This window comes from Plectropomus leopardus, chromosome 13, assembly GCF_026936395.1.
Source record: "Plectropomus leopardus strain MGB_pleo_1.0 chromosome 13, ASM2693639v1, whole genome shotgun sequence".
NCBI lineage: Eukaryota > Metazoa > Chordata > Actinopteri > Perciformes > Serranidae > Plectropomus > Plectropomus leopardus.
Genome location: NC_142188.1, coordinates 13,576,684 through 13,600,478, shown reverse-complemented (window position 1 = coordinate 13,600,478; position 23,795 = coordinate 13,576,684). Strand labels below are relative to the sequence as shown.

At 39.1% G+C, this 23,795-nt stretch overlaps 2 protein-coding genes across 7 annotated transcripts in view; one reads left to right on the top strand and one right to left on the bottom strand.

Moving 5' to 3' along the window:
* insyn2ab (inhibitory synaptic factor 2Ab) overlaps positions 1-14,626 on the top strand; it is a 98,010-nt gene extending 83,384 nt beyond the window's left edge. For both annotated transcript variants that reach the window (XM_088086754.1, XM_042502859.2), the window contains exons 5-6: positions 12,696-13,147; positions 13,284-14,626. In XM_088086754.1, the coding sequence (XP_087942880.1) occupies positions 12,696-12,879 (184 nt within the window). In that variant the 3' untranslated portion in view covers positions 12,880-13,147; positions 13,284-14,626. The remainder of the gene's footprint in view (positions 1-12,695; positions 13,148-13,283) is intronic.
* Positions 14,374-20,610, bottom strand: LOC121955034 (indoleamine 2,3-dioxygenase 2-like). 5 transcript variants are annotated; one of them, XM_088086752.1, is made up of 10 exons: positions 20,271-20,610; positions 19,380-19,475; positions 19,107-19,226; positions 17,869-17,987; positions 17,686-17,700; positions 17,462-17,561; positions 17,187-17,304; positions 17,021-17,072; positions 16,646-16,833; positions 14,374-16,476 (listed from the first exon to the last, which is right to left on the bottom strand). In XM_088086752.1, exons 1-10 carry the CDS (start codon positions 20,358-20,360, stop codon positions 16,100-16,102), a joined length of 1,275 nt encoding a protein of 424 aa, XP_087942878.1. In that variant the 5' UTR covers positions 20,361-20,610; the 3' UTR covers positions 14,374-16,099. The 5 variants fall into 5 exon arrangements, with proteins under 5 accessions (XP_087942878.1, XP_042358753.1, XP_087942876.1 ...); XM_042502819.2 differs by having other exon boundaries at positions 16,646-16,794; XM_088086750.1 differs by having other exon boundaries at positions 19,107-19,475.
* Between the last annotated feature and the right edge of the window lie 3,185 nt (positions 20,611-23,795).

Below are 23,795 nucleotides of genomic sequence, written 5' to 3'. Positions count from 1 at the left end.
AGCATAAATAAATAAGTTAAATAAATAAAAAGACCACATTACATAAAAGCAAGTCTATAAAAAATGGCTTTTAAGAAGTGATTCAACAGGAGTCAGCAATGAAACATGCTGTCCAGGGGAACCTGCTCTTCTGCACCCAGCACTATAACATCACCTATAATGAAACATATTCTCCCGTTCATCTCCATGACTGTCACGTCCCCTTGACCGACTCCCATCAAAGTCATGGACCGCTTTGCTCTCAGCGTTTTTCAGCACCTTAATCCATGTCAAACCATTCTTTATGTCTGTCACTCTGTTCAGATGAAAGCTGTTATGGTATTTTCTTCAGTATTTTCCCCCAGTATCATTACTGGCATTGCAGAATTTGTTATTTTTGTCTTGAAATTAGCACTTAAAGTTCCTAGATTATGCTAATGATTAAGTAATGAAGACTCAAGAACAGGTGGCATTAATCATGTTGACTTGAAACATTGCAACGCTAAAGGAAAAAAAGGTGGGAAGTGGACACACCTAACATCACAATGCACTCTATATTGGATCTGGGCTGCACACTAATCAAGACCTACTGGATATGAACCCCCCAACTGACCCAGACATGAGCTGCTGGAGCAAGGCTAAACATTATTTCATGTTCCTCTCCTGAGCTTTGGTCTGATGTTGGTCTAAGTCGAAGCAAAAATATAAGCAAAAGGCTTTCCTTCATCAATATTTCTCCAAAACCACAGTGGAATAACAGAGACAGAGTGCTGCAGAGCGGCTTCTACTCTCAACAGTGCAAAACAGAGAGCAGCTGTGGAATGTAGTCAATAAAACTGGAAAACAGATTTAAGCCTCTACAGAATGAGCCTGAGTCACCATCAAAGAATAAGATTCAACAACCGAAGGCAAAAAAGGGAGATCACCTCGACTCAGCAAGAGCTGAAAAAACTGACTCAACACTCCTCAGTAATATACCACATCTCAGCAATGCCAACTTATTGGACCTGAATCTGATTCCATCCTCAGAGACACTGACAGGCGTCAGCAGGAACAATTTTGAGGCCTGTTGCTTTTACGCTGACCTGGTGTCTGACATGACTGAAAAGATCCTCCATATCTTGTCTGCCCACCGATCTGTGAAGACTCTCGTTGGACTAAATGATGTTTCACTTTAAAAAAACTGATGGAGTTCACCTATATAGAATGAAGCTCTTCACCTCCAACCTGTTCCTCCATGAGGCTGAAAAATAAAGCTAAAACAGAAGTGCCAAAAACTGCAGTAAATCAAAATGCCACTTGAGGCTGACTCAGAAACAGATTACAGCCTGGTACAAAAAAATTTTTTTTGTTTCTAAAGCTAACTTCAACAGTCATGACATCTGTACAGGGTGTTTTTTTTATATAGCTCACCTGTTTACATTTTATGTAGGCCCAAATTTCCTCATAATTAACTCTAAAATGCCTCGATTAGGCAAACTGATTAACATCAGTTTTGCAATGCTGCATTAAGACAGCTTTCATGAGCATTTAAACTTCTAAAACCTGAGAAAATGTGTTTATTTTCTTTCAAAAATACTGGAAAAAAGATATAAAAAAGAAGAGGGGAAGACATTTTCAAAGAAATGGGGAAAAATGTCAAGAAAACTTTTTAATTATTATGTTAGAGGAAAAGGCAGTTTAAGAGGCTTTAGAGGCTTTTCTTGTAATGTTTTAATAATTTCTTGTTAAGTTGCTCAAAGAAATTGAGCCAATTTGCTCAGATTTCAAAGGCTTTAAGGAATACTTTCCTGATTTTTAACCAGCTTTGTATTAAGACAATGTGAATGGTATGTGTTGACGAACTGTGGGAGACTTTCCTACATCTTACCAGTCTCTAGATATCCCTCCTCACCCCACATCGAAACTCCTCCAAATGACGAAATTTATGCAATTTGGAGAAGTTTTGATGGCTCTTTGGGCTGTTATTTAAATTAAAGGCTATACTTCTAAATTTTTGTATTGGCGGCAAAAGCCGCCAGCCGCCACCTCAGGGAGAATACAGCTGATCAAGAGACACACCCTCCCCTTTCTCACTTTCTTTCTCTCAAACTCATACTGAAATCCTATCAAGCAGTAAACTAGGCAGTGCTGATCGAATATAAATCTAGGTCATGTTACTGCACTGCCTAATTCTCGCCTAAAATGTTTTTAGAAACGTATTTTAATGCCCTGTATTGCTGTAATGGCAGAAGTTATTAAACAGGAAATAGGCGCTTTACTGCTTCCTGCACAATAAAATCCAAGTCCGAAAAAATGAGATCAAACGGTAAAACCAAGCAGCATTGATTAAATATAAACTATATAATAATATAACTATACAATATAAACTACGATTCTGTTACTGAGTTGTATATTTCTTGCCTCAAATAATTTCAAGGACATAATTCAGCTTACCATCAAACTGTAATATGAGATCCACGCAGCACCAATTTGAAAAGTATTTTGCCGGGTTACTCAATGGTGGAGTGGCAGCAGAGCTCCCAAAAGCAAAACTCGAAAAATTCTCGGAAAAACTCGAAAAATGATTATCCAGAGAATAAGACTACTGAAATGAGCGAGGAGAAGATGGGAAGATCGACAGGGATGCTGCCTCAGACCCACTGTATTTGCAGTTTTTATTGAACCTCTGGCACAGATGATTAGACAGAGCAGTGATTTAATGGGTATTCAAATAAGAAGACAGATGATGTAATTGTGTATCTTCAAGACCCAGATAGAACCTTCCCAAATTTATTGGCACTTCTAGAAGAATTTGGTCAATACTCAGGCTGTAAATTAAATGTAACAAAGACTCAAATTCTCTCTTTGCACCACTGCCTGAACAAAAAAAAGGGGAAAATATAAAGTTAATTGGAAGGCAAAAACAATTAAAGATCTGGGAGTGGTAATTGCAAAGGAACTCGACACAATGTTCAACATAAACTATGACCAAATTGATAATAATATTCAAAAAGATATCAGATGATGCTCAGCCCTGAATATGGACTTTGGCACAATTGAGGTGATTAAAGTGGATGTGTTGCCAAGACTCCTATACCTGTTTCAGTCCGTTCCCCATATGATCACAGAAACACAGTTTAGGACCTGAGACAAATGGATAACCAGATTTATTTGGGCTGGCAAAAGGCCAAGGGTCAAGTATACTACATTTGAACTAAACTAACTTAAGAAACTATTTTTTTGCTGCCTAGGGGAAATCCTTAGTATGTGCATCGTATCCCCTTTACTGTGCAAGATGGAAAGATAGAGAAAGTAATAAGTAAAGGAAATGTATTGTATCAAAATACCAATAATGAAGTCATTAATCAAAAAGTGACTATCTGGCACAAAATTGTAAAAGATTACAACATGGAAGGTGATGTTAGATTACTAGCCTGGCCTGCCCTGGACTCAGATTTCAAATCCGGAATGAATGATGGTGGATTCTGACAGTGGTGGGATAAGGGCCTAACGGCAGTATGCACAATGACTTTGGGTAACGAATTCATGAGTTTTGAGGAGCTACAGAAAGAATTTGTATTAGAAAATAAAAAAATCTTCAGGTATTTACAAATCAGAGATTATTATCAAAAAAAGTTAAAAAAACAAAATTAACAAGGGAGGGCAATGCAGTGATAAATGTCCTAATTAAAGCACATAAACAGGGCAAAAATAATTTCCAAACTATACCAGAGTTTTCAGAAACAGAAAGGGAATGATACTAATTATCTTAAAGCAAAATGGGAAAAAGATTTAGACACAGAAATATTACAGGAGGGTGGCGTTCTTGTGGGAGGCACAGCACTCAACCACATGCTCAAAGAGGTGGAGAGAATTTGGCTGGAAAAACCTGACTCGTTTCTTTTGTTATGCCTCACATCACAACAGCAGTGCTGGAGGCTGTTGTGGACACATGAACGGCAGTCATTCCCACATCCTTTGGACGTGTCCAAAAATCCAATAATTTTGGAAAAACATGTCTGGCATTAAGCAAGATTCTGGAATACCTATGGATGTTAAGGTCCTGTCCGATTACAAGGAACTGGTGCAAATCTGAACCACCAAGTCTCAGGCAATGGATTGACATAATCAAGGAGATCTTCATAATTGAAAGTATGACCTTTGCATTGAGGTTTAGAGTAGGCAGTTTCTTCAGAAAATCGGAGAAATGGACTTTTTATATTAGCGAAGAAATGGACGCTACCTCAGTGGATACCTATGGACAATGATGGACATTAGAAAGGTTGAACCAAGATTATTCTATGAAAAGTATTTGCATCTTTCTACTGCAGAGACGGACTGGTTTTATGTAAGGTTCGTCTTTACAGCGAAATACATCTTTAAGGGTGGGGCTGCTTGACAGGATGTCCCCGTAGTCTGTGAGTCAGATCCACCCCTAACTCCTCGAAACAGTAGTCCACAAACCAATGGTTGACATCACGGTAGCTATGTCCATTATTTATACAGTCTATTGGGGCAACACCAAATGAGAATGAATCTATGGTTGGCTGTTATACCCCTTTCCCACCAAAATTAGCGTGTACATGCAGGTTTTTCAAACACAGGTAAATCAGCCAATTATAAGCGATAGGCTTTATTCACATATATACAGAGTGTGCTCTCCTGTATTACAGCTAGAATAATGCAGTGTGCCACTGTGTGTATTTGTATCCCTATTGATCAGACAGGCCTTTCCTTTGATTTGTTTTTTAGGGGTTCAGCCACTACTGTAAGTAACTATGGCTTTCAGTATGAAGTCTTAAGCAGACTGGGTCTGTAAAAATATTTGTAGCTTTGTAAATAAATGGTCATGTAAGCCTGTGAAAACAGAGTGCATTTGGGTTTCAGCTAACATTATAGATATAACAGCAACATAATTTGTAAAACTAAAGCAATGAGCTCAGTGTGTAGAGGCGCAAAGAAAAGTCCAAAAGCCTATAGCTGAGTTTCTCTTTTTCGCCTCACTGATCTTATCTAGTGCCAACTCTGTACCTCTGTGAAGCAGCTTGGCTTAATTAACAAACTCTGAACAATTTCTGATGGCAAAAAGAAGTGCCCTCAGTCTGTTGTCACTAAACCAAAGCATGTGGTATGGTAATAAAAGCACATTGAAGACGCAGTCTGCGGAGTACTAATAAAGTGAAAGATTATCATTTCATCTGTGCTCTGTATCATTAAATGTTGTTTATTTCAAACCACTCGATTTGTTTTTAAGTGAAGGAATAGAGTCTTAGTTGGCAAGCAGGGTAGCGTTCCATCACAGTCCTATCTATGTCTGCCAAAGCAATTGTCATAAATATCTTAAATTCTGCAAATAGTGCTGTTTAATATTCTTCCAAGACTGAATGTTTTTTTACAGAGAATAAATAAAAGCATTTATTTGTTTATCTCTGCTTTTGATGTCAGATGTGCTTTTTAATGTCACATAAAGCTAACTCAGCTCATCATCACAAGCAACTCAGTTATTATAATAATCTGTTTACACAGTGAGTTAAACTGCTGATAGGCCAGCAATGATTACCCAGCTGGACAAACCCGTCTGTGACCCCCTTCCTGAGCACATTGAGGCAAATCAAAACCAAGAAGAGCAACTTGGGACCAAATGTGACCCCTCAAAGTTAGACAGCAACTTCAACTGTAACCAAGATTAGCGGCCCCTGAGATGCAGCCCTTAATTTCAGAGCAGTCCAGCATCTCAAGTACGTCCGATAAATTCAGGACTCGAGCAGTTGCTGAGCTCAGGTAGTCAATCTATGGGTCTTATCCAGACTTCAGCTCTCCCCTGGCAGTCTCCACCCACCCTCCTTACACTGCAGCATCTCATACATCACTGCAACAAATAGGGCATACATATAGCAAGTTAAAGAGAGAGAGAGGGGGGGATAGAGAGAGAGAGAGAGAGAGAGTGAATGTAAAGACGATAAATTAGGGGTTTACTATAATGATACTGCCCATCACATCAGGTGGAAAAATGGGATCCCTTAATAAAGTGTCCCTTTACCCATATTGCAAAAGAAAATGTAATTTATCACATAACTCTGGTTTTATCAAGCAATACAAATGGTTTTGGACTGTTCTACCATTTTTAATTATTTCAACATTTTTCTGAGAAATCATGTTTTGTCCATAATTTTGGCATGGCAGACAGGTCTAAATGCTATACAATATCAGTGAGGCTTGGCCGCTGTTGCTGTGGACAAGTGGAATCTGAGTGGTAGCAAATTCAGAACGCTGGTACAGATGGGAACAAAAAATGGTACTTTAGTGTCTAAAATCACCCGCTGTTGACGCTAAATTTTAAAGTGAATTAATTTCACCTGCAGATTGCAGATCAGTTTTCTAATCTTTAGCTTCGACCCGCAGTTAGTGGCACATGTAAAAGATGTTGAGCTTGGTGATCATATGTTTCTTGTTGAATTACACCTTGTTAGTCTGATTTAACGTCCACTTTAAAGTTTTTATTTACAGAAGTTTGTACCTTCTACCTTTTTTCAAAGAACCAGATATTTTTTTACTGAGGTCCTAATCTTTTGTTTTTCTGATTATTTATTCAGGAGAGATTCATGCCCACCAAAGCAATAGAAGTGCTCCAACTGTGAGTCAAATAACAGTGTCAATGGGAAAATGAATGGGACTTTGCAAGTGCTATCAGCTCCGAATTTGCAGGCTTGTTTGCAATTAGCTTGCCAGTTTATAGCAGATCACAAACTAGCCATCCATATTGTCCCTACATCACCATACCCCTTGCATCATTATATTATTTCATTGTACTGTTTTATTTTTTTTTAATTTCTATTTACCTTTATTGTACTGAGATGCAGTCAGAAAGCATACATAAAAATAAAACAATTTTTTTTCTATTTTTTTAAATCATTAAATGAGCTTGATACATCATTTGGAGCAATAATCCAACAGCAAACAGCTATTTGCTATGCAACAATATAGTGGGGTAGTGGTGTCCTCACCAGAGAAAGAGGCCACAAGGAATGTGTAAAGAAAACTGGATATAGTGTTGGATGTGGGGCCCAGAGCATTCCTATGAAAGTTTCTTAGTGGTGCATGAAGCCAAATATGTAAACTGCTGTTTATAAAATTATCCGTGTCAACACCACTGCAGTGTGTGGCCGTTAGAGCAGGCACACTCGAGGCAACTTCTAAGTTAGCGCTCTGCTAACTTGAAAATGGGATAAAATAATTTAATCATGCTGCTATCTAGACTTTACAAAACCAAATGGATAAAACTGTGATTCATTTTGGGAGGGTTGTGACAATGTAATCACTGATTTACAGGTGTCTCTTTTGCCATGTAAGTCAATATGTAAAAGTCGTTTTTGGGCCACATGGTATCGTATAATGTAATTCCACTATTTGGCCACTGTAAAAATTGGCTTCCACTTTTGGAAGCTTTTTTGCACTTGCTGGGGAATTGGAGGTCAAGCTATCTTTGCTGGTCTTGTAATCTGAGCTTCTCTGTTTTTTGTTGTGGTAGACGGTCCGGCAGCATGTGTATGTGAGTCCCTGTGTGCGTTTCCCACGGGCCAGCTAATTGCCTCCTCTCTACACTATGTTTATATGAAAGTCACCACTGATAACACCGTTGAGAATCACAGTTTTGTGTCGAGACATAGCTCCCAACCACCAGTTCCCCTCCAAGTTAACACCTTTAACTCTGTCAACTCTGTTGCCATTGCCAGCACTGTTTATGGAATTAGCAGTGTTAGTTGCCAGCGGCTGGCTCAGTCACCCCAATGTTGTGTGTAGACAACCTGAATCACACTCTGAATCACAGATATATTTTAGATATCATACATATCTCCTTTAATAATAGTAGTGGTCATAGTAAGCAACCAAAACATTCCACTCAAAGATGGAGACTGTATCACCATATCCGCCTTCTGCTCTCATATTCCCCTGTTGTACTTACCGACATGTGTAGTTCAAACAAGATTTACAAGAGCATCAGTTGCAAATTATGAGGCCTACCGCTGACTCAACCCAAAGTACAGCAGGAAGCCCAGTTTAACAAACACGCTCAGATGAAAGCATTAAAGGATTTCATTCCTGTCATGCTGTGTTGAATAAGAACCAGCATTTGAATCAAAGTATACAATGTAGTTGTTTCCAATTTGGAACTAACAATGACTTTGAAAAACAGTTAAGTTCAGGGAAAGGCAACTGCAAAGCAATATGATGAGACGCAAGGAGCTAATTAGCACTCGTATCCCACGCTGAGATGGCAGAGCAATGGTTGTTTTGGTGAACAATTGTCAAGATTGCCTATTCTGTTTTGTTCTCATTAATGAGATTGGGGTTTTTCTTTGAGCGTCTGTGAAGCATAGAGCTATGTAATAGACAACGACGGTGGCTTTTATATCTGATATACATGACAGGGGGAAGAGTTTCAGCATCTAATTTACATAACCTGTGGGAAGTTTCTGCTTCAACTGTTGCCTGTTGGTGGAGGAAACAACTGTCAGTCTCTGGTGATTCAATCTACTATGCTCCGTCATGTAGTTCTGAAGATGTTGCACTGTACCGGGCCTGAACTGCTCATCTTGTCAAGTGGTGAGTTTGAACTGTGAATGGCCAAAGGGGAAATCACGGGAGGAAAAATGACTTTTACGCTGAAAGGTGCCAGCAGCAGGAAGAACAGAGAATAGCAGCGAGCAGGTATACACTGCTGAATGAATAGAGTATGCTGTGCTAAAAAGACATCTCACAGCAGCAGAATCCCTCCCAGGAGCAACAATCATTGAATGGTGCTCAGCGCACCACGACCGCAGACAAACAAACGGCTCGCCACTGATCACAGCAACAGCTACTCACACTGCATAGCTAAAGAGATGATTAATCTGCTTTGCTGAATGCCCTAGAAAAGCCTCCCTGTTTCCAGCCGCTTCAATCTGTTTGTGTACAGAGATGATCTTAGATATAGGGCTTTTGTTTGCTGAAGCACCTGCTCCCCAGTGCCACCCGCATCGTACAGTGCTGCCTCTGGCTTCCCACCGAGGCATTTGTCCACAGCGTACAGTAATTGCAGTGATCTGCCAAGTGATTAATTGCTTAATAATTGCCAAGGCTATTCTGTGTGTTGCACTGTGCCGCTGTGATTCAGCTCTGCTTTCTGTCAAGTCAACATTCTTGAAACAGCAGCTGTAAAAGACACAAAGGTTCATTTTTTTACGCATATGAAACAAAAGATACAAATAGAGATAAAAGCTGGAGGAAGTCAAACAAAAGATAATATGAATAAGAGATGTAAAACAAGTGCATCACGTACTGCAAGAAACAGCAGTTCTGTCAAGATAAAGGCTTTTAGTCTACTCTAAAAACTTATCGTCAAGGATTCAGTGTGCACCTGCAAGTGTTAGCTCTTATTTGAAGTGGAAATAAGGAGAAAGTACATAGGAAAATGAAGAAGGCACTGTGCAAAAGAGAGCTTTTTGTTTTGATACAACAAACAAATCCCTTTTTTATATCAATACTTAGGGTTTCAAACAGCCACAAACCCATGCAGGCCCCAGTACTTTCTTCAATTGCTTTTCATTTAAAGGTTGTGTGTAGCATTTAGGGGGATATATTGGCATAAATTGAATATAATATAATATGTTTCCTTAAGTGTATAATCACCTGAAAATAGGAATCATTGTGTTGTCATTGCCATATAGACATATAGATATGAGCCGTTTCTATCTAAATAGGGAGCAGGTCCTCATCCACGGAGTCCGTTGTTTCCAACAGTAGCCTAGAACGGACAAACCAAGCAGTTGTAGCATCAGCCACAGGAGTTAGCAGCTCCTCCACAACAAGCACCATCGGAAAAACACAGATTTGTGATGAGAAATTGCTTTATTTAGTGTTTTACCAGTCTAGATCACTGGGTCTGTTTGATTTGGAGAGGAAGAGACCTCTGTGGATATTTCAGCTCCCAATGAAAACCTCCTGAATGTCTGAATCCTAAATTATTAAGTTAAGACAGAAAAGGTGAGCATACATTAGCAGCTGCTGGGCTGCGTCCCGTCTGCAACATGCTGCACAGTGTCAGAGAAAGCACAAAATGTCTCTTGCATCTGTTGTTGATGTTCTGGAATGCCCTCAATTTCTACCTGGTATGCATTGTATCATCAAAATACTATCAATAATAGTCTTTGTCAAAACAAACTTGTAAAACACCTCGTATTTGCATTTATTTTCTTGTGCAACAAAAGCACATGGTTAGATTAGAAAAAAACATCATGGTTTGGCACAACTTTCATACAGGAAACAAACAGTCCCCTCCAGGGTGTTTTGGACACACCACCTCCCCTCCAGCCTGGTCTTTATGGACTTTTCAACTTCTTGTATCACAGTGTTACCGGCAGTGTTTCAAACTGACGCTGTCTGGTGGTGTTTCAAACTGACAAGTTGGGAATGACAACCGTGAAACACTGATAACTAATGTGAAACTGCTTTACTCAGTGTTTGTTTTTACAGGTTTTAATCCCTGTGTCAATTTGTTTTGAAGAGGAAGAGACCTCTGTGAATAATTTGGCTCCCGCTTTAAACCTAGTAGTAGAAGTATACTAACTGGGAGAAGTTTCAGCTGATTGCAATCTGCAGTCCTCACCACTAGATGACACCATATCCCTCTAAATCTTACACACTGTTCCTTTAATTAAGCTTATTGATTAATGGGAAGTCCAAATCTGCCTAACTTCTATCCAGCCATCCATCTGCTTTCTCCCCTGAAGACTTTAATAGAGCTCTGTTCTCAATCGACACTTATCTTAAGGGTGAGGACAGTTCCCAGGATTCATTATGTCACTCTGAGTACAGCATATCCTTCAGCGAACTAATTACACTGCCCATCAAGGCTGTTACCCCATCAGGCCGAGCTTTGTACCCTAACGTCTATTTATGTGCCTGCAGACAAGGCAAGGAGCACATGTTTGACCTTGGCGTGTCAGATGTCATCTCATTCGGCAGCTTGAGTTCTCCCTTCCACCTTTAATCCTCCCGACTTTGAATGACAGGAATAAGCTTTGTAAGTCCTGTGCTTTTAAAAATGCAGTGCGTTAAGTAATGCCGGCGATGAGAGAAAAAATGAAATAAAATGAGGATGAATCAAAATTGCCCCAAACCCAAACTGCAACAGAACGTTTTATTATCAGGTACGGTTTGTTTAGGAGTGTCACTTTGGCAGGCACATAGCAGATGATTCATTCTCTTTTATTTCCACTTGGATGCTTTCAGAATTTATTGCATACCCCAGGAATAAATACATTAACAGAGCACTACAAATCAATAGCAATAAAGTGGAAGGAGATGGTGTATAATAATGCATTTATCCCTTGCTTGAATACAGGCAGTTAATCAGGGTCTGCTTGGCCTCTCAATGGTTTCATTTGGATGGGATTAAGCCCCACATTTCTCCCAGGCCTGAGAGATTTAATCGGAGAGAGAGTTCAACTATGGTGCCGGAACAAAATCAGACGATGACCAGCCTGGGATTATACTGGCGGATGTGGAAGTCTGATGTCAGGAGCAACCCACATTCTGGCTCTTTTTTTTTTTTTTTTGGATACAAATATAATCTATGCAGGAAAAGCCCTTTGACTGTGTGCATAAAATATGCAGAGATGATGCAAAGGAACTCTATTACTCGTCGGAGTCTCTGAAATGTGGATATGTGCCGCAAGAGATATGTGCTGCCAGGGTGTCTGTCAGTGCATTTGAACTGTTTGCCTCCCTCCCAGCCTCCATCTGGACATCAGTGGATTACTAATATAAAAAAATAAGTCAAAAACTGAGTCATGAATGCTTTAGTCACCCAAAAGATAAATCCTTAGTTAAAAAACCTACAGATGAATGCACTTGATTTTACTGTCAATCAAGAAATCTACAATTAAATCCCTGTTTTTAAACCATCGTCCTTTGATAAAAGTTCCTCTGGTGTCATTGGAGGACAAAAAAATGTCTGTGCCAAAACACCGCCATTAAAATATTAACACATTAATGTTATTTTCCACTTCTGCTGAGTTCAATCTTGTAACCAACTTCAGTCCTGATCACAACCACCAAATATTATTAATTTTTCAGAATTTTAACCTTTAAAATGCCAGTTTGTTTTACATAATGTCGCTGCTAATTATTTTCTGTTTACGAAATTCTAAATGGAATTTTCTGGGATGTGTCTATGATTAGCACCAAAATTCATTTTGACACATTTTATTGTTTGTGCAGTGAAATAAAAAACAAACAAACAAAAAAAACACTTTATACCTTAAAGGACAAAGATGTCCACACCAAAATCTACTCGCAAATATTCATTGATTTATAAAAATTTCAATCTTTTAAATTCCAGATTATTTACATAATGCCACAGTTATTTGTAATGATCAAAAAAATCAAAAATGTAATTATTTTCTTTATACGAAATGCTGAGTGGAATTTGGATTGGGTCACTGTCTTGTACATGTTGATTTTGTTGCATTTTTATTTTTTGTGCAGTGATTAGTGATTATCAGATAAAAAACAAACTCTCATTTGATATACCAAAAAATAGTATATAATTATAGTAAATAATGATATCATTTTATTCTCATCATTTTACATTATTATTATTACTTTATATTTTATTTTTTGATTCTCTAAAGCAATACTTAACCGAATAGTTGAAATGTTCTAAAAGTCTACCTCTTATGCTTGTGTTACAGTGTTGAGCTGGACTTCAAGCTGCAGGAGGACAAGCTACAACCCCTGATTAAAAGACTTTGCCCCCTGGACAGCCAACAATGCCCCGCTCTGCCTTACTCCAATGAAGTGTTCACCTCCACCCCAAAACGCAAGTCCAAGACAGAGTCCAAAAAGCATGCTCGTTGGAAACTCTGGTTCCTTTGAATAAAACATGAAGGCTTTGGAAACAGCCTTTTTGTTGGGCACATTAATACCCCTGTTAATCTCGAAATGGATGAGGGAATATTCAGAGGGAGTAATCAACATATGAGGAAGGATAACGGCAGAAACCGGTTCATTTGGGGTTCTGAGTTGAGACTGCACATTAAGTCAGCCCGGGGACAGCAGAGACAAAAAAAACATTTTAAATTCTCTCAAACCTTTTTCTGGCATGTTTCGCTGAAGAGGAGAGTCACACACCTGCGAACACAAGGTGAGCTTTTGGATACATTTCTGTTTCTTAGCTGTGTAAAGATGGATGTTATATATATTCTGGCCCCTCTGACTTTATATTTATGTCTTTTTATTGCCTTCTTCAATGCAATGCACTTGTGGTCTTTTCCCCTTAGAGCATATTGCTTGGCAACAAGAGGAGGCGCCATGTGGAGGGCCTTTTATGAGCGAAGCTATAATCTTTGAATGGACATCAGCCCCACCTCCGGCAAAGCACAAACATTTGACTATTGAGAGGAACAAGCGTAAAAGACTGAAACACAGTACAGTACATGGCAATGTGTCAGCGCTGTTCTTATAACCCCCGTCTCTTCTTTCCTCTTTCTCCTTATCTGGTAACATCCTGCCCAGATTGTCTGTCCGACTGAAAGTCTGCCTGCCTTTGTTAATAACACCTGTCTCCTCCCTCTCTTTGTAACTCTGTCCCTTTATCTCTCTGTCTTTCTGTCTGTCTTTCTTGCCATTTAGCTCACTGTGCAACCAACAGACTAGCCAGCCGACTTTGCCTCAGTCATCTTCTCCTTTTCCGTTGGCTACACTGAGTCATAATGTTCAGAATCTATATTTTAGAATATCTGCATTTTTTTTGCAAAGTACTGTGAAATGAAATTTTAAAACACACGTTTGGGGCCCCTCCTCTTGAGGCAGGTACAATTGTTAAAAATGCAGAAGTCTTCTGGTTAAGGTCAGATTTTTTTAACAACATATATAATGTTTTGACTACTTCCAAGGCAGAATATTTTCTATGATAACTTAAAAAGTGTTTGTTTTCTGTTTTTTTTTTTTTTTCAACAAAAAGTAAAGGCTATTTTAACATTTCTCTTTGAGTCTGTTAAGAGTTTGCCTTCCCTCTCAGTCACTACGTGTCACAGCAGCTCTGATGTGAAGTCTTGAACCTAATCTACTTCTAAGTAATTTGCTTCATGCCCACTTAGCTGACACTTGAAGTGTTGTTTTGTAATATTAATTTATCTTGCCATTCAACTGCAAGTTCCATCTTGTAAACTAAAACAAGTTACAGGACACCAAACATCTGTTTACCAACCCACACAAACAACTGTGCACTGAACTTGCAAGAGTAGAAGGGCTATATACAGTGCTGATGGAGTATGGTAGCAACCTTACAGCAGAGAAGACTTGTAGCCACCAGCTTTGGTTAAGTACAAAACACTGATGATGTAGCAATGACACTGAACTTGCACGCTGTTACAAAGCAGGTATTTATTGAAGTCTTAAAGTAATTTTATAACAGCAGCTCTAATGTAGATTATGGTACTGTTACATGTCTGAGAAATGTCAGGAAGACTCGCCTCCCATCATTAGACAGTAGATAACATTTTTCAGGTCACCAATTTCCATGCAAAGATCTGTACCTTGAGAAAGTGCAATTTAGTGAGTATGTGCAATATTATGCATTTTTCTACTGTTTCTACATCATAATTAAAACATTTTCAACTGACGATGATTCAGTGTGCTGCTATGTCTAGAGGCAATAGTCTGTCTCATTATTTATGTGGACTTTTGCTATTTATACTACTTCTTTATTCTTGTCAGCACATTGATCACATGATCATTGCCTTTCAGCTTATTTGGGTTATATACAAATAACTGGCTCATGACTACGTGTATTATATACACATTCTGGTGTATTACTCTTCGTACACACAAACAGTGCATGAGAACAACCTGGATTGATGCATTATCCCAGTACCACTGAAGATAAAATTTGAAATGGGACTACAGAATGGGGGAAAACACTTCCAGAGCCAGTGGCGCCTTAACTTCACAACTCTATAAAACAGCAGACCACTGAACCAGTACTAGGTGTAGTTACAGCCAGAGCAGTATTCACCAAGTGTCATACAGTCCACATTTTACATCTTTTGTGCTTAAGAGAAGCAGAGTTGGACCATGACCAGGGCTCAGCAGCAGCACTGCAGCTGAGCTCCTTCCTCTCTCCTCTAATGTGATTAGTGCTCAATTGCAAGAAGAGACACAACCTTCAAGTCAAGACCAGGAGGCAAGTGGGGGTTCCAGTCCATCAGACTAAGAAACCTGATCCCTTACCCATCCCTCTCCCCTGATCACCCCCGCTGTGTCTGTCTCTTTCATTCTCCTCAGCTTATTCTCTTTTGCTTTTATTTTACCAGTGTCCTCTGTCGTTCAGTTCCTGCAGCATTTCCTTCCTCTATTCTTTTAACAGCTCATGGTTTTCTCTCCTTCCTCTGCCATCTGCCTCTTACTCTCAAGCACGTAGGAGTTCTCATTTTCAGTTTCAGTCTGCAAGCCAAATTAGTTTATCGATCATATGCAGTTTTTTCCATTTGGCATTATTTCTATCATTTCATGCATATTGTAAGTGCATATTTCCCTATTCTAAAAAGTTTAAAAACAACATGATCAGACATTTTCATAGTGACTGATAAGAATATTTATATTTATATTTATATTTTTTCCCCGGAAGATATGAGCTTCTAAAGTATGGCAGTAGTTATTGTTAAGTAAAAATAGTAATAATAACAAAAAAATCTCCCTCCTTCCTCTAATTTAATCTCAAGCTAAAAAAAAAACAGTGTTTCACTGTCCTCTCTGGTTCAAAGTTTGAGTCTGATTGGCCATACCGAACTGTGATGTCACAGTTTATCTAGTAGAGGTCTGCAAAAACATGCTTATCTGGTGTTAAACTGTTTCTCATTATGGATTTATCTAAAAGATCATAGTTATTTAAAAGCACCCTAAATATCCACCAAGCATTACAATGCAATAGGTGGCACAACTGACCCAGCAAGCTTATTAAGACTTGAAGCTAATAATGACAAATACAACTGTCTGATTGTAGTAATTGAGGTGATATATGTTGATACTTGTAAACCTCTCATAAATACAAACTGAAAAGCATAGTGAAGAGCTTTTGGATATTCTATGCTATAAATTACATTTCAGTTTCTCTTGATGTAGATGGCCTCTCTAGGATTAGTGCTTTCTGAGTGGTGTTACGAACACTCTTAAGGAAGACCATTAGATTGGATCCGCCAGTCCCTGTGGTGTTCAGTGCAGTGCCCACACCTCTCAGCGGGCAGCCCATGGCGCGGGCCTGATTACCGGGCACAATGACGTACTTGGTCACAGTATTGAGGTGGTAGCTCCGTAAATCCACCAGCGCTGAAACACAGGACTTATAGGCCTGGCAGAGATCAGAGCTGGGATGGGACAGGATGAAGTCTCGCAGCGATGGACAGTCAGACAGAGTTTCTATCAGCTGGCGGTGGGCAGGAGGCATGTAATCCCTCATGCGTGTCAGGAAGGCTCCTGGATAGGCCGAATCAATGAAGAGAGCAGAAAAGAGACTTTGAAAGAAAAATAACAACCTTTCTCGGAAACATTTTCTGTCAGAGCAATCAACTGACTGCACAAACAGAGTGATTCATTCACGAGAGGCATCTGATAGGGTCAAAGTTTGAAGGAAATTCATCTTTACCTGTCTCGTCCTCATGCTGGATGCACAGCAAAGCATCGAAGCACTGGATGGTTGAACTCTGGGCTGCACTCCCGCCCGATAACAAAATCGGCTCATTGCTCACACCTTCATACAACAGCCCTCTTGGAAGCATGGGGTTGTCCCGCCATCTAAAACAGGTCAAACCACATACATGTACGGTAAACCTCCTGCAATTAGAGACACATGGTACCATTTTACATGTTATCCAGTTATGCACACAGCACAGCAATGGAGAAAAGTACAATGTAGGATTGAAGCAGAAGGGAATTTCATCATTTTAGCTGCACCAAAGATAAATATTAAATACGTTAATAACCTCAGTATGCAGAATATTTCAACAGCATTAAAACTCACCCTGAGACAAAAATTCTCAATGTTCCATGAAACGCAGTTGGATCCACATGATCTGGAAAGAGCCAAATTCAGTTATTCTAATTACCTTGAATTTCCCTGCCTCCATAAAAGGCCCAGCATGCAAACTGATTAAATTCAGATTGAGATAGGTTTAATTCAAACTTACTGTGCATGAGTTTGAAAGTTTCCTTCATCTTCTTCAAAGACTGAGTCACTTTGGCCAGACCTTTCTGAATACCGATGGGGTCAGAGATTTTCATAGTGTGCATCACCTCCAGAGCTCCCTGGTTAGAGTTGAAATAATCCAGCAACGAGCAACAAGGGGCAAGGACAGATACAGTATGTGGATGGGACACACAAAAAAGGAAGGGGACAGATGGACAGCATCAGGCTGACGTTCAGAGAGTTAACATGGAAAGAGGAACAGCAGCCAGTACTTACCGTTATGCCTGAACTGGCAGCCATCTCAACCAGCAATGACACCATGAAAAATCCCCTGCAAGTCTCACCACCAGGGAAAGAAAAGATCAAGTCCATGTTCCTATTTTAGAAAAGCATGTTTTGAAAACATTTGAGTCAAGCATCACAAGTACCAGAGATGACTACAAAAATGAAAGTGCAGCTGAGAAATGTAAAACAAGGAATTTCCTTTTCATTCTACTCACCCAATTTCCATATCCCTAAAATGAAAAAGAAAGGAGAAGCATGCAATTTCAGGAGAAAAAAATTCTGGGTGACGTAAATTAGATACAGTTATACTTTCATATTGCTATTATAACAAGAGGGTCTGTGGACAATGGTCATTACGGTTAAGACTTTAAATGAGACAATATGACAACAATACTCACCCTGTGGGATCCCTTAATTTCCAATTGGCTAAAACTGAATCTGCGTAAGTCAGGATGGGTGGAAGGCCGAGCCTGCGAGATACAAGCCAAAGGGGCCAGGCCAGGGCTTTTGGAAGAATCTGTCAAACAAGCAGTATAGTAAAGTTTCAATCCAGGAGTGCTGGATTACTGAGATTTTGAAGATTCTTGAGCCACCCTGTGTGTCTAGGGATGGCAATGATCAAAACTGCTTTGATCCAGACTGAAAAATCTTGACAACTATTAGATGTATTGCCATGATATTTTGGTACCCAGAGGATAAATCCTACTGACTTTGATGATTCCCCTGACTTTTCCTTCACAAGCTGCCAAGAAATAGCCCCTCGCAACATGTACTCTATTGTTTAAAACATTTGTAAAGATATTCATGGTTACCAGATGATGTATCCTCATAATTTTGGTGATTCTCTTGTCGAGTGTGCAGTTGTAAGTGAGATGTCTCAAGAAATATAAGATGGATTGACATATAATTGGTTCAAATATTCATGTTCTCCTCAGCATCATGCCATCAAACTTTAGCAGTGATGATGACCTTCATAGATATGGGATAGTAGAGCTCTGCCACACCTACTAAAAGATCAAGAAGGCATTATCAGACCATGAAATAAAACTTTCTACCAGAAAGGACTTGAATGGGACTTTTTCTCATTTGCAGTGGACTCCACTAGGGTGATTGGGTCCTGAGTGGTGGCAGAAAGGTCAAATACAGAACTTTTCCCCAGGAGACCATGATTCAACACCCATTTAAAACCAGTATTGATGCCCAACCATGCTCCTTGTATAAGCCTAACAACTTCATTTTGACACCTAAACCTGAGGAAAGTGAAAGTGATGCCTAATTAACTGGTTGTGGCCACTGAATGGGTTGATTTTGGCCCTCTGAACTTACCTGTATGTGTTGTGTGTTTGCAGGCCCCTATTGACTCCTATCTTTGAAGTGTGTAACCACATTTAATAACTTATATGTATTGTAGCCTGGTGATCCCACTAACTTTTCAGCCAAAACTTTACTACTAAAACTACTGGCATTACCACCAGTTAAACTTTGTGTCCAGTTCTAATTAACAAATCTTTGCATGCCAGCAAGCTTAACTAAGATGGTCAACATTGTAAATATTCTACCTTTGTAACATCTGCTTGGTTGCAAATTGATGTTAGCATTTAGCAATCCCTCATTCCATGTAACTGTAGTGTTTTACCTGAGCAGGTGCACGTTGTCCTTCCTGCCAAACATAGCCCATGCTGATGAATGCCAGTGCTAGGTGAGCCAGCCTGAGCTCCCGATGGTTGTTCAAGAGGTCGGGACTCAAGACAGGCATCTGGGTTGCAATCAGATTTTCTGTTGTTATATTTATGTTCTCAGGGACTGTGAGCACAATCAAGACTTCATAAATGAAACTGTATGTCCATATATACATGAGTGGGTTCTCAACTCCGATTTGCATTAGGGATAAGGCTTTGCTTATTCTCACCTTGTGAACCAGATCCCGTAGTTTACGTGACTCAATCAGATGTGTGAGATTGTTTGCCAGGTCCAGCCACACTCGATAATAATCTGGGAGGTTAGTCTACATGATGATAAGAACAAAATGACTTGCTCGTTGATTTTTGAATTTTATTTATTTGATTTTTTTTTTTTTTGCATGGGGGATTTTCATGTAGAGTGTAATCAGTAACATCATCAGCTCATGTTTGCCATGGTGCCTGACCTGCTTGTCAGGGAATGACTGGTGCTATCAATCAGAGAGTGTGAAAGCAATTTAAAAGAGAAAGGCAGTAGAAAACAGAGAAAATTAGCCGAGCAGAAAACAGGGGCATGCCCAGATGGAAAATCACTGTATAAACAGATGAGTTGGCTTAATGCAAATGTTTAATTCTTAGTTTGAAAATGAACAATTAACATTAAGGCTAAAATGTAAGCTTTGCAATGTTCACAAGTCTATCATTCCCAAAGGTTGCTATCAATTTTGAGCCATATGTACTATTTTATTTATTTCAAATGTTTTTATGAAAAGAATATCTGAATTTAGCATTTTTAGTGTAATGAACTGTTTGAAAGAGAGCAGGCCCAGTCATGTGATTGGCTCAATGAAAACATGAAGAAACAGGCTTTCACCAGATCAATAACATTCTATAATCCTACTCAAAAACAAGGTTAGTTATCAGTTTCAGCCCTGTGGTACCATGTGTGCTGCTGAATACTGAAAAAAGACAGATAAAGAGGAAATAGCAAACAGTGGTTAGAAAAAAACCTAAAAGCTTGGTCCATTAAATATAGTATTGTTATTGTCATTTTTTTAAACTGAAAAAATACTTAAAAGTCAGAGAAGGTCTGTGTATGAGAAAAGATGAGAAAAACTTACCAGTGGCTCTTCAAGGAGAAACCCAAGCTCCTCAGAAATATCAAATGCATCAAAGTCTGCCTGCAGTAAGTCTCTGCTGTTAGTCTCCATATGCTCGGCCCTGGACTCTACTGCAGCAGTTTGGCTGTGTGACAGGAATCAGTCTGTGTGTCTGACATAGATATCAGTTGTTAAAGTTGCTCTGAGCCTGACTTAACTACCTTTGTCACATCCCTTTTTGTAGCACACTCCCAACAACAAACAGCCAATCAGATTTCTTGAATTGTAATTTCAGGAGTTCACGCACCAAAGCAGAAATTTCCTGTTTTTTACCGTTTGCAATATAAAGGACATCTCCCCCTTTTTTGGTACTTGAGAAAAGAAACTGAAAACAATAGTTGCTGATAAGAAAATGTTCAGCTACACATGCACTCATTCTGGTAAACAAACCAACAAGATATTACATGTATATATGACTCAATCTTTTGCAACACTGCAATATATTATATTTAAATCAGTTATTGAGTCATGTGCCAAACCTTTTAATAAATCACACAAGTGCTGTCTGTTCAGAACTTAATGTACAGTGATTAATTATTGAGAAAGAAAACTGCTTATGTTTGCTCCTCAAGACTAAAAAACATCTTTTAAGTCTCAAATGTGTTACATAATAACCAGGAAAAATGGTCTTGGATCTGGTCTGTGGATATACTGTAAGTTTTATTATTCTCCTTTCACCCCACCACGCCTGAGACTGAGACGAGAAGTTTGCAAATGTAACCCAAATACCTCAAAGCTGTCCCAACAGCTCATTAACTAAAGTTGGAGCGCTTCCAAAAATCAAACCTTTATGTATTTGATTTCTTTTGTGGCACTGGATGACAGCTGACCAAAAAAGGGTGCTCGATAGAAAAAAGCATCTCAGACAGTGTTGCATCTTATCCACACCCAGAAAAAAAACAACACAAAAACTGTGATATGAGAAGCTGAGTGCTGAACACAATCAGTGTTTTTATTTAATTATTTCATTATTTGTGGTGCAAAGAGACACATTTTGGACAAAGGAGTACTTGTTATTTTTGATCTTGCAGGGGTTCAGTCCTGTGCAGTTTTCATTTCCCTGGGTGACTTAACAGTCACTTAGCTGTAATGCTGATGAGCCTGCACAACCAGACAGAGCAGTATGTCACCGTGTTAATTCTAATGCTGCAGAGACAAATGTATTTGCATCATATCCTACATTTTAATATTTTAGGTGCAGCTGTGGCTTAACATTTGTATACGTATAATTCGCTTTTGGCTCTCTCTCTCTCTCTCTCTCTCTCTCTCTCTCTCTCTCTCTCTCTCTCTTGCTGTCTTATAACCTCTGGCACAAATTTATCTATCAATGAAGGACACCAATCCACTAAATACTTCTCTCCTCCAACCTGTATTTCATTTTACAAATCAGATGGTTATTGTCAATACATTACAGTCCTTTTTAGAGGAGACTTGTTTTCGGACTATATCTGGTATCTGATGAATGCGAACAGCACTTCATTTTGCAAATAATGGAGTGAATCATTTTTATATGGAGGAAAGGAGGAAAAGCTCAGCACAGTTTTTGCTTCCCATCTCCTGGTTTATATAGTATTTTAAGGTCCTTATCCTGTGTAATGCAGATATAGATACTGAATTTGAAAACAATATATTACTACTTAATATTATGGCTATACATCAAATTTACATTGTGTTTGGTTGAAGTATGTCACATAAAGCTCTAGTGTGTAGGATTTACTGGCATCTAGCAGTGAGGTTGCAGATTGCAAACATCTGAAACTTCTCCCATGTGCCAAGCGTATTATATTCCTTTTTGGCAGTGCAACCCCCTAAATCCTACACACCGCACTTTAAAGCTGTGTTAAACCAGAACAACTCAAGTTGTAATTAGCTTATTTAAGTATTATTGAAGTATTCAACTAATAGTCCCCTTTGTAAAATTATTTTAATATTTAACTACTGTTTTCTTTATGTTAACTTCACAAGTATGCTTTTGCATCTGTAAATTAAAAAAATTCTAAACAGAAATTTTAACCTTACTTAAACCAGAAAAGGTTGGCATCTGTGCTGATTGTCTGTCTGTTGACAAGACTCCAGGAGGTCCATGCCAGAAAGAGTTAGAGCATAACTCCTTGCAAACCTGTTGTTTTTACATTAATGTAAACATGTAGATTAAACAAACATACAGCGTGTTAGTTGACGTGTTTTAGAGGTGCTGGTAGCACTATTTGTGTACACTTGTTCTGCTGTTGTGGTGGCAATGCTGGAAACATCCATTAGTATTCTAAAGGAATGCTGTGTGTAGGTTTGGCTCACTACAGCGCCTTAATCTGATTCTTTTGCAGCTCATATGAAAAACTAAACTGCTAAGTTTTTATGCGCTGTCACAAATTTACAACAGCATGAAATTAAACAAATGAGAAAGTTGATCCCCAGTAACATTTGTTTGGGATTTTATAATCAACACAACAGCCCCATTATGCTTCTTCCCTGGCACATGTCGTGCTCATCTCTATTTAAAATGCGTGTATTATATGGACTCAAACGCATCTGCAGTAGCTCCACAATCAAAGCCCAGTGGGGTGTGCATCGAGATGCCAAGTGAAATTTGTAATGTTGACCGAGGCTGTGTACCAAATGTGAGCCTTTGAGAAGGTTGTGCCAGTTTTCTTGCATAACACATCAGTGCAAGCTCAGTCCAAATAATGTGAAACATCCCATCAAGAGAATGTATTTTCATAAGGCTTCATCTCAATGCATCATTTGCTTTCGCTCTGACAGAAATTGATTTTCCTGCTAATACATTTTGTTTTCTGCCAGAATGTTTATATGTTTGTATTTTTTATACCTTAATTCATAGAGTGTTTGTTTGTGTGAGTGTGATCATAGTTTTTATCAGAACATATCATAATACTATGAGAATATTTCTTATATTACTAACATTTATTTTTTGTGTCCAAAGTTTGATGACTTTCCAAAAAAAGAAGTGTCATGAAATATCAGATCATATCTTTAGATACACTGTACTTAAAATTATATAATGCACTACGCAATATGCATGAGTTGGAATTTATCTCATAATGCATACAGAAATACTGCTTGATGTCTTTTCCACTGGCTAAATCGGTTTCATACATGTGACTGCTTTATGGAGGCTGCTTTGTTCCCTGTCAGCGGGAGGTGCCGGGTTATTTCTCTGGGATTTGATCAGGTCAGGAGCTGAGACCCATATCTGAGCTGCTTTGTCAAACGGCTGCATCATAGTGACATAGAGCAATCGCCTCCCCCTCACCTATCATGCGAGCCTTCGCTTTCTGCCTCCCATTGTCAGCATGCTTTACAGCCACGGCCAGCAATCTCTCAAAGCGTTTAACCCTCCAAAGAGGCAAGAGAAACAGTCGGGAGGGAGACAGGAGCAGGAGGGCGATGGAAGCTGTGGTGATCAAATTAATTTCAAGACCACTTACCGAGTCATCAGACACAGGGGGCGCAAAGGGACAGTAAATT